Source organism: Stylophora pistillata, chromosome 1 (assembly GCF_964205215.1).
Source record: "Stylophora pistillata chromosome 1, jaStyPist1.2, whole genome shotgun sequence".
In the NCBI taxonomy this organism is placed as follows: domain Eukaryota; kingdom Metazoa; phylum Cnidaria; class Anthozoa; order Scleractinia; family Pocilloporidae; genus Stylophora; species Stylophora pistillata.
In genome coordinates, this window is record NC_142519.1 from 34,887,293 (window position 1) to 34,901,683 (window position 14,391).

The 14,391-nt window shown below is 38.4% G+C and overlaps 1 protein-coding gene and 1 pseudogene across 2 annotated transcripts; both read right to left on the reverse strand.

Annotated features, from left to right (window-relative positions):
* Positions 1-838: 838 nt before the first annotated feature.
* Positions 839-5,273, reverse strand: LOC111335038 (uncharacterized; annotated as a pseudogene). The gene is made up of 3 exons (XR_015990426.1): positions 3,631-5,273; positions 3,094-3,343; positions 839-2,763 (listed from the first exon to the last, which is right to left on the reverse strand). The product of XR_015990426.1 is annotated as an uncharacterized LOC111335038 (transcript).
* A 149-nt stretch (positions 5,274-5,422) lies between these two features.
* Positions 5,423-12,134, reverse strand: LOC111335062 (uncharacterized). The gene is made up of 3 exons (XM_022940903.2): positions 11,969-12,134; positions 8,881-9,213; positions 5,423-6,129 (listed from the first exon to the last, which is right to left on the reverse strand). Exons 1-3 carry the CDS (start codon positions 12,069-12,071, stop codon positions 5,489-5,491), a joined length of 1,077 nt encoding a protein of 358 aa, XP_022796638.1. The 5' UTR covers positions 12,072-12,134; the 3' UTR covers positions 5,423-5,488.
* Between the last annotated feature and the right edge of the window lie 2,257 nt (positions 12,135-14,391).

Sequence of the window (14,391 nt, forward strand, 5' to 3'; positions counted from 1 at the left end):
ATTGATTAATTAATTTATTTATTTACTAATTTACTTTGTTTTATTAGCAACGCGATTAGTAAACAGTGTTCTTCATGTACATGTAATGTACGTAATCTCGATGTTAATTCCTTTTCAAGTAGATAGATAGCTTTATTAAGAAGTAGGATCATCGCAGCCCTCGGGCTGGCTGAAATATGACTTACTTTACAATGGAAGAAAACGTTTACATGATAACTACTAAAAGAAAACCGTAAAATGTAACCTACAATAAAATACAAAAGGAGAAGTATCAACACCAAAATAGTAATAATTAAGATTACTACTAATAATTAAAACTGTTCGCCATAATAAAAGTGTTTTTAAACCTATTAGTCTTACAAATCGGTAGTTTAATGTATCTCTGGCTACGGGTGCAATAAGTGGACTCGTTGCGTGGCGGCAGCAGATCATGGAGCTTATGGCTTTGATCCTTTACAATATTTGTTCAAATAGAGTGTTACTCTAGGCCTCCCTCCTCTCGAATAGTGAGGTGATGTCTGGAGCTACTAGAGCCTATGTATAGGATAAGTCGGGTAGTATTATCCGCAACGCGCGCTTTTGCATTCTTTCCATTTCATTAGACAGATATAGCGGCAAAGAATGATAAAAAACTGGACACGCATATTCTAATACAGGACGTATACATGTTGTATAGAAAAGTAGCATATCATTGGGTGGAACTTTAACACGCTTTAGCTGTTTTAGGAAGTACAGGCGCGTCGCACCTTTTTTGCATATATATTCTACATGTGCGTTCCACCTGAGGTTGTTCGAAACTATCACTCTTAACAGCTTTGCGGACGAGACAACTTGTAGATGACCAATATTTCTCCAGATCTATTAGAATATTTTCTTAGCCATTGATGGTAAGAATGCAAATACGAGTAAAAAAAAGGAAAAAGATATTTTTATATTATGAACGCGAAAAGAGAAACAGTGGGAGCCATTGGGAGATCTAGGAGTCAACAGACACCATGCTGTGAGAGACCATCATATAAAAGTATTTTAGTAGAAATGCTCTGTGTTCTATTGGAAACCAGCAAATGTGATTGGTTCTCCCACTGTTGAAAATTTGCTGGTAGAACACAGTCAATCGCACACATGTTGCTCTTTAACTTAAATGCTTGATTTGTGGCTCAAAAGTTCAAAAAATTTGGTGCACTTGGCAAGTGATATTTTAAGATATGGTCAAGGTGTTGGGTGTGTTTATCAGAAACAGTGGCATTTGGTACAAGCTTCTTGAAAATGGGGATGTAAATACCTTAACTGTAGAAAACAAAATTACTGCAGTTTCACTTATGTTAAAAATGAATACCTCATCCAGAATCTTTTGAAAACAGCTGTAGGTGTACCTGAGTGACATTTAGTGTTTGGCAATATTAAATAAATGTTTTGTGGATGCTGCCTGAGATCTGACTGTTTTATGCCTTGACTACTGCCAAAGGACAGTCATGTTACACAGTATTTGAATTTACATCTGAATCAAAGATGTGCAAGTGATGCCTAATTTTCCTAAACGGTCAAGTCCGTACTTTACCCTAGGATACGCCATTTCTAACAGCATGCAATCATAAAAGAAGTCTTGTAGCCGAGGCAAGTTCTTTTTCCAGAAAGCTTCATCATATTTCACAGTGTCAATATACATGGAATCACCATCCGAAGCCACAAAGTCTAAAACTTTCCTCCCTGAACAAAAAAGTTAAAAAGTTGTTGTCGTACCTGGTAGTATTAGGAGTGGGTTGGATTTAAAATGAGCCGCCCTTTACCATTCCTCTTGCAGATACGCTTCCTAACAAGAGCCTCCAATAAACCCTCGTTATCCTTTGGGTGGACTTTCTTCACCTCAACTAATTTATCATCCCCAATGAGTCCATCTGGAAAAGCAGCGAGGAAGGGATGGGTTTTAGAAATAAAAAGCTCACTCCTTTGAACTTCCACATTTGTTTCCTTAAAGTATTTTTCAATAATGGCTGGTTCTGATTCAATTCCATCCTTCATTAAGTCTGTTGATACTTGGCTCTTATAATGCAGGATCTCAGAAAGAGCTTTTTTGGGACTTGTTCCTTTTTGCACCAAAGCTCTCTTGCATTTTGATGCAGTGATCCGTGGAGCTCGATAAACAAACCACAACTGACAGTTTGATTGTTCACAGGTGCCCCTTTCAAATGATTTAATTTCTTCTTCAGTGATAAAAAGTTGTTTCTTCATTCTTTCCACATGATGTTTTATCTCAGTTAAAGAAACAGCCTGCTGCTTAGGTGAACTTATGATGCTATCGATGGCACTAGATTTGTGAGCTTTGGAACATTGGCCAAGATTATTAACAGCACTTTCCCGGATGTGTACTGGTAACTCAATTTTTGTGCTGGTTTCGACTTCAACCTCCAATGCATGTGCTAAGTCAATTTCCTGCATTTCATGTCTTAGTTCTTGAGAACTTTTCTGGACTGATTCCTGTTCATTTGGCAGTTTTCCAGTTATCAAGTGAACTACAGTTGGTAGGGAGGAGCGTTCATTTGCAAAAAGAACTTAAGCTTTATCTTTCTTTCAAAGTCTTTATCCTCTTCAAAATTAAAGGAGTATTTTCTTTCTGCAACTGAAGGTGAAGGCTTGAATTTCTTTTTTGGAGGCTCCTTGCCAAATTTCACCTTACAAATGTTTATTTCTTCAGCAAGTTTTGGATCACAATGTGTCTTTAGGCTCTGCCCAAAGACATGGAATATCAGTACAAGCAGTTTTGTCCTTTATGACGCCAGAGAGCAAGATAGGGAGTCTGAGTCCAGTAAGCTTCTTTGAACACAAACTTTAATTACTTGAGAGGCAAGTTACCTTTAAAGCTATCGATATAACAACAACATGACGACTAACTTATCTCAATGTTCACTCGTGTAACTCGAGAACTAGATTGGAATGTACGAAGCGATTACATAACCAGTCCAGAAAGTTACATAACATTCGAGGGTTACATAACCTTCAAGTGTTACATAAGAAAGATCAGCTGATCGACAGTCAAGAACGGTCTTGTCAAAGAAAAGCAAGTGTTGATTTCCTGAAGGTTTTACATATCATAACACAAGCTGGATCTGCTGGAAGTTCAGTGAGACCTTCAGAAACAATTTCACACAAAACATACAACAAAACGCCCACGTGGGAACAGTCTTTCCGTAGTCCTACAGCGCAAGTACAGTGGCCAAAACATGACTTTCCATTGTCTGTAAGAGCAACATGGACTGACTTAACATCATCAGTGTTCGTAGAGAAAGAAGGATTGCAAAATGCTTTTACTGCACAAACACCATCCAAGCCTGGCAGTTGATTGAATCTAAAGACAATGAAAAAAATTAATACTGAACTAAGAATCTATCAAACTGAAAAAAAAAATGAAGAAGACATTATGAGCATCTCATTGGCAGAAGAAAGAAGAATTGTAAGACCAAGTACATGAGATCAGATGTTAATTGTTAAATATTAAGCTATTACCATAAGATCTAGGTCTTATAACATTTAGGAACACACATACAACATTTTGTAAATTTAGAGACAAATGAATCCGTGAATAGAAGCATCGCAAATAAAAAGGTCAAAACTGTATTTGAAAGTCGGATTTACCTCACAGAATGAATCCCGCTTTTGTGATTCCAAGCTCGATTTGTTTTGTACTTAACAACTTGATCCTGAGTGAAGCCCTCACCTAGCAAATAATTTCCAACAGCTCGCGTGTCCAGTTGCGAAGGGAATCCTTGTAAAGACTTGACCCAGCCTTTCAAATGCTGCAAATATGCTGGTGTCATCTTCAGGCATACTGACTCCTCCGCATCACCACTTCTATACAACATATCTGCGTTGGAGTCTCGAGCATTAGGTTTCGAGCAACTCGTTGGTATTTTTAATGAATTGCAAACAATATTTATCAACGCATTTTTTCCAAGCTTTTCCGAAGGAAGCTCCAATATCTTGCAAATCTTTCGGATTTCAGTTTTGTTTTTCTTTGCAACTGAAGAGTATGAATTTAATTCAGGAAATCTTTTCACGATTTCCTCCGCCATCTCGGCCCCAAGACGCAAAGCATTATGGGGAATTGGAAAAAAGAGAATAGAAATTGAGAAAAGCTTGTAGATTTAAAAGGAAGCAAATGTAATAAAATTAGAACACGAAAAGCATCGAAATGTAACAGTAGATTACCTCTTGATCTCAAAAACGGGCGTCTCTAGTTCGGAATCACTTCCTGAGAACCATTCCGGCACGATGAACTTCGACGAGAGCAGAGTCATCAGACAACATACAAAAAAAAAAAGAAAAAACTCTCTGGCACTCAGGGTACGCCTTTTTGTTTGAAATAAAAGTCTCAAGAAACGGAATCGCATTACAATAAGAAAATGATTTACAGTTAACAGGCGAAATTAAAAGAAGCATAGGTGATCATTGTTGGAGCCCTTTTAATTATTATTATATTACTATTATTATTATTATTATTATTATTATTGTTGATATTGATATTTGTTACCATTTAATTATTGGTTGAATGTCAGTTAGACAATATATTCTTGAATCATCTTTCTCTCGCGGAACCAGAAAGAACAGTTAGCAAGGACGGAGACTGACCTAAATCTCCCGTCAAACACCTTAATATACAAAGGACATCCCATGAAAACCCTCGGCCTTCTCAATAGTGCAGTAGTCAGAATATGAACTTCACACTTTATTTTTCTGTGTTAGGAGCCGTTAGGCTTAAAGTAAAAGGCTTAAAATACTGACCGAGTAGGAACCAATTAGAATTCTCAGATTGTTCTTAGGACTACCTTGCTATATATTAATGTTAAACATTGTAGATTTATTTCTTCGGTAACATTATCATGTTACAGTCAAGGGGGGGAGGGTACACGGGTTCCTCAGTGAAATCTAAGGTAAGCCCCTACTGCTCTTTACACAGCCTGTTTTAAAATAGCCTCATTCGTGGTTTTTTTCACACTGCTTACGAATCCAACAAGAGTCACTCTAAACCTTCCGGCCTTTCCTTTTTCTTTTCCGCTCCTTCTGATTTACTCCTCGTGCATTTTCAAGCCCAAACCGAATTACAACAGGGCTTGATCCTAGATGGGCAACCTTCAGTCGGTTATGAATGGCCAGTTTTCCTATGCTGTTTAGGTCACTCAATGATTTTGATTGAAGCTCAATAAAACTTTGAATAAATATGAAAAAGTAACTACGAAATTTATAAGGTTGAAAAGAAGAGACATGGATGTCCGTTGAAACTAGGAATAAACTGTTATCACGAAACCACCAATCTCATGTCCTAGATGAGGGAAACAAACATAACTCCTTTATGAACAAAATAATGGATGGGTGGCCGAACAATTGGATGAATGAATGAAATGACGAATTAATAAAGACTACGCCTGTCCATCGCTGCTAAACTATCATTTTATTCATTTTCATTCCTAATGAATAACCTCTTATCATTTCATTCTTAGCCTTTCTTAGGCTTTTTTTTGGGGGGCGTCGCTTTACCAGGTGCAGGCCGTTTCCGTAAATTGACGTCTTTTGAGGGATCAGAGCACTTCGGATTTCCTGGAAACAGGGCGATCGCTGGTCCACCAAAGCCCTGAACGCCAGTGAGAAGAAGGCGTTTTAGGTCTGGAACAGTCGTTTGAAACATGTTGATGGCTGATTTGCTGAAAAGATTATTTCCTATCACAGCAAAGGCTCCCAATGCACCCGTCGTAGGATGGATGCAGCATCCGGCTGTCCACATGGATCTCGGGATAGCTATGTTGTCACCTTTTGGTTTCATGAATTCAAGACCCTTTTGAGTTGCTTTCAGAGCTCCAGCTTTATCTTGCTCGATGTGAGCTTCGGAGATGCCTGTGATCAGGAACAAGTCCCCGCCATTCGTGCTACACGTCAGGCTAGCGTAAGTTCGTATATCCCTTTCATACTGTGACCATGCTCCACTGTTAAATTTCGTTTTCTGTGGGACAGCATTCGTGTAAGTGAAAGTTGAATCAAGGTGACCGTTAGTGAAAGAATATGTTTCTGCCGGAAGGAGGTGGCCCTTAGCATAGGTGGTTTGGCCTTTATATGCATTGTCGCTCGCTTGATGAGTAATACCTGTTGGAAAGTCAGTAAAGCAGAGAAACACTTACCCTGGGGGCCATGTAAATTTAAATAAAAAATTCAGAAATGTATACTATTTAAAAACAAGCAAACAAACGAGAAGCATGTGTTTTGTGTACTAGCCACTACGAACTCTTTTTTTTTTTTTTTAACCAGGCTGCACTTTTGTCTTGATTTTAATAGCAACAGAGTAGCAGCCCTCTACTGATCTTTATATTGTATCATTAAGACTGAAGAAAGTGACTTTCTTGTTCCGTCATCGACTAGTTTTTGTTGTTCATTGTCTAATGACCCTCAAGTTTGGTCTTATCTCTGAGAATGAAAGACATTGCCCACTATGCACATGAGGATTTAAAGGCGCATTTCCGAGTTCACTTTGTCAGAGAACTAGTGCCGAAATCAGGGCTCACGGTGTACCTTTGAATTTCTCCAAAGGTACACCGATTCTGGAACTGAAACTACCCACCTAGTTGGTTATGATATTCTACTTTTTAAATATGTAAAAATCTCTGCAAGCCGGCCTCTACTTCTCGTTGGGGCAATACGCAAACGAAGCCCAAAAATCAGATATTTCATAATTTGGCAATTTTTACATCTTATGTTTTCAACAACAAAAGTTTCAGACAAATGAAACGTGCTACCGCTGACAAGTTGCGATTTATGCTCTCAGATTCTCAGTGTCTACGAGCGTTCAATCGAGGTTTTCCTCTTTCTTTGGGTTCTTATTACTTCAGACTGTGCTGAAATCTGCTGAAATATCGAGAAAAGGCCATTTCTCGTCTTCTTTAGATAAACGTTTTCCCTGTTTTACCCCAAAAAAATTGACCGAAACTGTACCGAGATAACAAATCTATTGGCGTGTTCAAATTCTCTCCCAGGGAAAATTTAATGCATCAAAGTGAAGAGGAATGATGTCACTATCTATGGTAGAAGTACCAATTTGTAATGATGTATTTAGCTTGAGATAGAGAAATATAGATTTTACCCTTTTTGCGCTGTTTTGTATGAAAATGCGGCCCCAGGCCTTGAACAAGCAGTCATTGTTACCATGGTAACAAGAGTGCTACAACCTTTAACAATGGCATTTTTGTGCATCCCCCTTGAGTGCCCAACGGCATGCAAAATTTGAAGAGGCGTTGAAAATTTTATTTTCCTAGATGTTGGACTCTTACAGAGACTTGTTCATAATTCTTTTAGGAGAAGGGAGAAATTGGGAAGAACGACACATTTACAATTCCCATTGTGCAGCAAGCAACTGATGATACGTTCGAGAGCCTCATCGATGGCGTTATCATTTCACTTATCAGCCAGAAGGGTTCTTGATTGCAACAGCATTTGGTCTGTTGTATCCAAACATAACATCCTCCCTTGAACAAGCAGTCGTTGCTACTACCATGGCAACAAGAGTGCTATTACCTCCCGCCTCCCGATTAGCTCAATTGGTTAGAGCGCCTGACTGTGTTGTGCGGGAGGTCGAGGGTTCGAGCCCCGGCCGGACCAATACTCATGGTCTTAAAATAAGTGAGGAGAATTTGCTACCTTTCTATAATCAAGAAATGGATAGATATTTTAGTCTTCTCGGATAAGGACGAATAAACCGTAGGCCCCGTCACCTGCAGGGTTAGGGGTAGGAGATGTTAATTTCCCACGCACGAGATAACCGCCTCCCGGTTAGCTCAATTGGTTGGAGCGCTGGACTGTTGTGCGGGAGGTCGAGGTCGATGGTTCGAGCCCCGGCCGGACCAACACTCAAGGTCTTAAAATAACTGAGGATTATGCGCTACCTTTCTGTAATATCAAGAAATGGATAAACATTCTAGTCTTCTCGGATTAGGACGAATAAACTGTAGGTTCTGTCTCCTGCATCTATTAATTAGTTAATTTGGTTGGGCAGGGGACGTCAAAGAACCCACTCACGAGATTACTGTGATGTGGTCTGGCCTGTTTTCTGGGAATTGGGGGGGAGGGGGCATCTTCAAATAAGTTTCTTTCGATTGTTTGTAAACTGCTGATGCAGTCCGGCCAAAGTCCTCCGAAAAGTGTTGTGATTCGCATTTGATAATAATAATAATAATAATTTGATATTTATATTGCGCAAATTAACATGTGGATATGATCAAATGCGCATCACAACACTTTTCGGGGGACTTTGGAGTCCAGCGCTCCAACCAATTGAGCTAACCGTGAGGCGGTATTTGATCATATTCACATGTTAATTTGCGCAATTTAAATATTAAATTATTATTATATATTATAAAATTATTATTACTGTGTGGTGTATGTCCTCCCTTGGGCGGGATGGGTGGGTGTTGGCCCTGAAAAGCCCCTATGGGGAGAGCTAAATTTACCTATGTATGTATGTATGTATGTATGTATGTATGTATGTATGTAGGTATGTAATATCTACCTTGCATTTCGATCTGTGATAGGTGGGCGAATCCACACACCCTAGTTAAACCAACGCGGGATGCTTTAAGTGAGTTCAGATCCTGTAATACGCCGGGGCAATAATTGAGAAGGGAAATACGTCTGTTGATGTGGAATTTGTGCGTGCCTTTTTTCCCCAAGCATATTGGATCAATAACTTTTGCATGATTTCGTGTAATTTGAGGAAATTTTTTTAGCAGATATTTTTTGCGGAAATTTCTTTTTCCGATCAATTTCTGTTAAAAACGGGAATGAATAGCAGCAAACGTTGCGTATTAATCCAAGAGAATACCATCTCAGAGAATCAGCTATGCTCACCTGATGGTTCCTGCCGCCATTCGTCTTTAGTTCTCTTTACGGTGCCGAACTGGCTCGCCTGTGCTTGCGTGACGACGTAGGCAGAGTAGATCGGGATTCCATAATTGAGATCAAACATGGTTGAGTAAAAGTGAGCAGTATTGCCAGGGACCTGCTGACATATGTATCTGATGTTTTTGTGGTTTATGCGAAATCCCGACGGAGGTTTCTTGCTGACAAAAAACTTTTCATAGCAAGATTTGATCGTTTTGGAAACCTCAGACCTGCGAAGTCTTATCAGCTGGTGCTCGTTATGGACGTCACCAGCCGCATCCTTGCTCCAATCCCAGGCATCTTATTAAGAGACACCAAAGTTGTTTAAAAATCATTTAAAAAATTAAAAAAATCAAATAAATAACAAAACAGATTTAAAGCCACTGGAATGAGGTAAATCAAACACATATATTAGGTATCTCTAAAACCTGCAATGATGATTGGATATACCTTATTCAGTGGGTTGACATAGAATAGGAGCGAATGCTTTGCTAGTTCCGTACTTAGTCTTTTTCTGAACCCTGTCAAATGTCCGCTCGTATTGTATGTTATACCGTAGAATAAAGGATTATTTCTTTCACTTCTATTTTTCCCGTCCTTTGGCTTTTAGTTCGCGGAAAACAATCTTCGGTCTATCCGAGTAAAGAATCGATCGAATATCGTCTGCGTAAAAGACGAAAACAACACAAGTGAAACCAGTGAAGTATTTTTCATGGCTTAGAAAGAAAACTCTGATGTGCTTAAAAGTCCATTGCTTTAATAATGAAGCCTGAAAAGATGGAATACAAACCAAAGTTAGGATCTTTTAGCGCGACTATTTCGTTTTCTGTCCGTAATTTTCCTTGTTCTACAATGTAAAACCATGGTGGCATATTTCGTGTGCTCTCATTGCCTTATTTGGTATATGGCTGTTATCATTGATTTTAAGACGGACAATGACAGATTGTTCGAAATTAACTGCTAGAATGTGAAAGTAACCGCAGTCAGAATATCAAGTAAGTCTTATTTTTTTCAGTCAATTCTGGACTTTTTCATCAGAGAGCACATGTACTGGCACAAGGGATGGCAAATAGTGCCTCTAGTGACGTTCGGTTATCGTTCTTAAGATACAAGTGTGGTGGAAGAAGTTGCTTGTTCGACGTATCTCGTCTTAAATCGCATTGATCTCTGATATTAGGGATAGCCTTAGGCGACTCTTCTGGCGAAGCTTTTCAGCAAGGACATTCCTAGAAAACGTCTCAGGAAAAGGTTTCCATTTCCGACATTTATCGTGATCAACTTTGGCGAGTGTCGGTGTGACATCAAAGTCTTCACAAAGGCGAGAAAATTCGATGGAACCATCACAGTTTAACTGCTTCTTGCTGCATTGTTCAAGTCTTCTGAACAAGCGGAGCTGGTTATCCCGTTTTCAAATTCTTAGCAGTTAGGTTTTCTTAAAAATTTTGACAAAGAAAATCACTGGTAAAATACTACGACGTTTCGGTCAAACTTCGGTCGTTTTCGAAAGAATGGTAAGAATGTCACGATCAATAAATAGGCTTGTAAGAAGTGTAAAAAATTTTGTCGGTGTGAAACGGATGACAAGATCATACAAAGAGATAAGTGCAGTTACAAGCAGCAAAATCACCGGTTGTGAACCAATAGTGCCTTCTTTATAAATTCGAGTATGGGTCATGTTGAATCTAAAGGCCGCCATCTGTACCAACGTTTTCAAGAACACATTGGCAGGCATTGCCGCGACAAGCATCTTTTGGCCCTAAAGGATCTTACGAAGAATTTTAGCCTTTTAAAGAAGTGTACGAATAGATTTTATTGCATACTCTATAAAATGTTTTTTATTCTAGAACTGAGACCTGTCTCCATGTACAATCGCACTCAATTCGTTCAAAGGTTTTGAAGTAACTTGTATTTATGTTTTGTCCTTTTGTATGTTCTTATTGTCCGTTGTACACCTCCAAAAGTTTTTATACTTCTTACTCAAATTCATCGTAACATTCTTACTTTTCACTTGAAAATGATCGAAGTTTGATCGAAACGTTGTAACACTTTACCGTTGATTGTTATTGTCAAAAGGATGAATATTGATTTACAAATCCTCCTATCTGTCGTTCACTTTATTCAAATTCAGATCGGCGTTATTCTGAGTTGTTTGTATAAATGGAATCCCATTGCATTTGGATACATCCCGTCCAGGAGAGGCCCGAAAGTTGCTAAGGCATCAGAGTTGCAGAGAATAATTTACATCTTTCTTCTAAATGACGAAAACCGAAGAACTTATATCTCAAAGCACCAACTTACCGAGTACAGCGAACGACAATCAACGATCTCATTTACAATTGAGCTCCCAAACAGACAAGATTGCAAGCCAAAGGTGTTCAGCAGATCCGCCACTCTTTAAACCTCCGCAGGGAGAGATTTATTTATCTTGTCATATAGAATTAACTTTCTCAGTATTTTAACCATGGTAAACATGAATTTGGCGATAATAATTTGCGACAAAGCGTTGCTTGATAACATTATAAAATTTAAAAACGATAAAAAGCTATAGAAAGCTAAAATCGACGACGTTTCGACGTTAACATAACATCATCATCAAGTCAAGAATGTATAAAAATAAGTTCTATAAATACTAAAAACGAACAATAAGAGAAAATAATTTGCAGGTTGAACAAAAAGTTTAGCACGTATGGAGTCCGTTTGCACGTTCAGATTAGGTTTGAATTTCTTAATATAAAGCATTTCAAACACTAAACAATCAAATTTTCTTTGACACTTTCTCAGAATCTTAAAATGACCATCATTCAAACGATCCCGACTCCCGACTCACAAATTATTTTCTCTTATTGTTCGTTTTTATTATTTATAGAACTTATTTTTATACATTCTTGACTTTTTAATGACGTCCTGTTAACGTCGAAACGTCGTCGATTTTAGCTTTCTACAGCTTTTTATCGTTTTTAAATTTTACAATGTTATCAAGCAACGTTTTGTCGCAAAATTTTTATCGTCAAATGTTATTCCAAGTCACTTCTTCTACGTAAACATTAATTCTCACCTTTAATCTGGATGTTACTTAGACTTGTCGTTTTAGCATGAGTGTAGGTCTGGAAGATTGCTGTGATAATCAAATGGTTTAAAACTGAGGTAAGTAAACTCATCTCTGACAGTTTGTCCGGAACAGTTCTGTTCGAAGCGAATATTCTTTTGTGTCTGTAAGGTAAGAAATTTAGCTTAAAGCTACTCGACTATATGAATAATTGACACAGTGAGGTCACACCCAGCAAAATGACAGCGCATGTCCCACAATACTTTTAAAGTGAAATCACCCACTTTCGTTTGATGGCGACTGGTAAGAACCTGTCGGATATATTTTGTCATCATTGGCTAGCGTAAAGACAAGTCTATTCAATAACTCAACAGCGTTGTATGAAAAGTTCACGGTTTTTTGAATTTTCATATGTGAAGCTCTTGATCAGAATACGATTGTTTCGCGCGAACTCAGAAAAGCAACAGAGGATGAAGCGACACTGCGGTCAATGATTTCGATATCGTATATCGATCTGGTTTCCGCCGTTTAAATTGTAAATCATTGTAAAGCGTCCCTAACAATTATTAAAACATATGTATAAATGTCCGGTCCACCTCTCTAAATACTAGGCCATATCGGTTTATTGGCACACAGCTGCATGAATCAACAAAAAATCGTTCCCCACTGAACTGACTGACAGGCTTAAGGCTTTTGAAATGTTTCCAATATTTCTCCCAAACCATACGAGCTCGTGGAGACAATGTCACGTTCTACAAAATCATTATCATTTCAAAAGGTGATTGGTGATAAAGTCATATAGGGGTTAGAAAAAATTATTGCCACCTCACAAAAAAATTCAAATGAAAAACTCAACTTTTTCGGTAGCAAAATCGAGGTGGTTCTCTTTCTGTACCCGCAATTCTGAATTGTGATGCGCTGGAAATCGCAATTGCTACTTTAATAACATTTTTGAGTGAAAGTTAACTCCTTAAGAGTGCACAATATTTTTACGTTCGATACACGGTCAATAAGCAGCGTCCTGATAGATTTATTGGCACAGAGACGCGTGAATCATAAAGAAATCGCGCATTAAGGTGGCTCAGAGTCGCTTACCATCCGTCGGTTTGAATTAGTGTTTTCATTCATTGTTAAACCATTGGGGCTCGTGTGAACAGTCATCCTCTAGTAGTTTTTATACCAGTTCATTAAAGGTAGTACGCTGTACAGCTATTCGAGTTAACAGGTCAGTATTGAACGGTACTTGATTCACCAAATTTTAGAATCACCGGATTCGGAAGCGAGATCGTGCTGGATCGCTCGCTGTATTTTGCAAAATGGATTATGTAGCATTTGGATTTGCTATTGCCGTTTAATCGATAACCCGAAAAAACCACAGCAGAAATAAGGAATGGTCCCTTATTTTACTTCTTTCTCGAAAGCGTGCGAGGATTGGAGAGAATGATGAGATTTTGTTGTTGGAATGAAAGGGCGGCAATAGATCAACAAGTAGTGAGAGGAGTCAAATATTTTTGCTGATTCAGTTTTGAAAAAATCCAGCTTAAACGTAGAATAATTTAATTAAGCTTAACTATCTTTATGACGGTGTAGTGTAAAATCTGCGTCCACCTATCCTATCCCAGAAATTATAGGCTTTGGAATCTTTTGTCATTTTCTCCCAGTTTTGAAGGGGGTAAATCTTTGATCGAACTTTACTATTTGGCGTGCTCGCATTTACGTTCATGAAAAATTTTAAAACTCTGCGGTAAGGGTTATACGATATCGCCCCACTAAACTGTTAAATTTGCGCTCGCAATCGGATTGTCTGGTTTCTAGACAAGCGTTGTTAATATAACAATTTTAAGTGGTATTAATCGGTAGTAAGGTACTTACTGTCTCTTCATCTAAGTTTTACAACTCAGGTACGCATTAAGAAAGCTACCCAGCCACTGGAGCTAAACGATTCTTAGCCATGTAGAAGTATACTGACAAAAACATAACCGCCTGTACTCATTTGCCATTGTTAGACAAAACGTTTGAAAAATGTACACTTTTATCTGTTTCATTTTGTTGGTACACCTACGACTTCTTGGAAACAGACTTACTTCTCGACCACTGGTTCCCTGAGTCTCAACATAAGGAATTCTTTGTAAAACCTTGAGCTCAGTATTTTGGTCACTATTACCAATTACTGAAAGCACTTAGAGTGTTACTGATTGATTTAACAAGACAAAGAGATGTCCACACGGAGTGTGGTATGACAAAACATGGATTGTTTTAGATGCGTTTTGGTGGACCGGCTAGCACTTTAGTTGCCACCTGTCCCTTTTGTATATAAATGTGAGCATATGATTCCGGTTGTTAAGTAAAATGTTCCATCATGTGCACTGCAAGTATTTATGGCATATTCCCTTATCCTTAGCGTTTGTGTGAGTGAAAGTGGAACATAAATG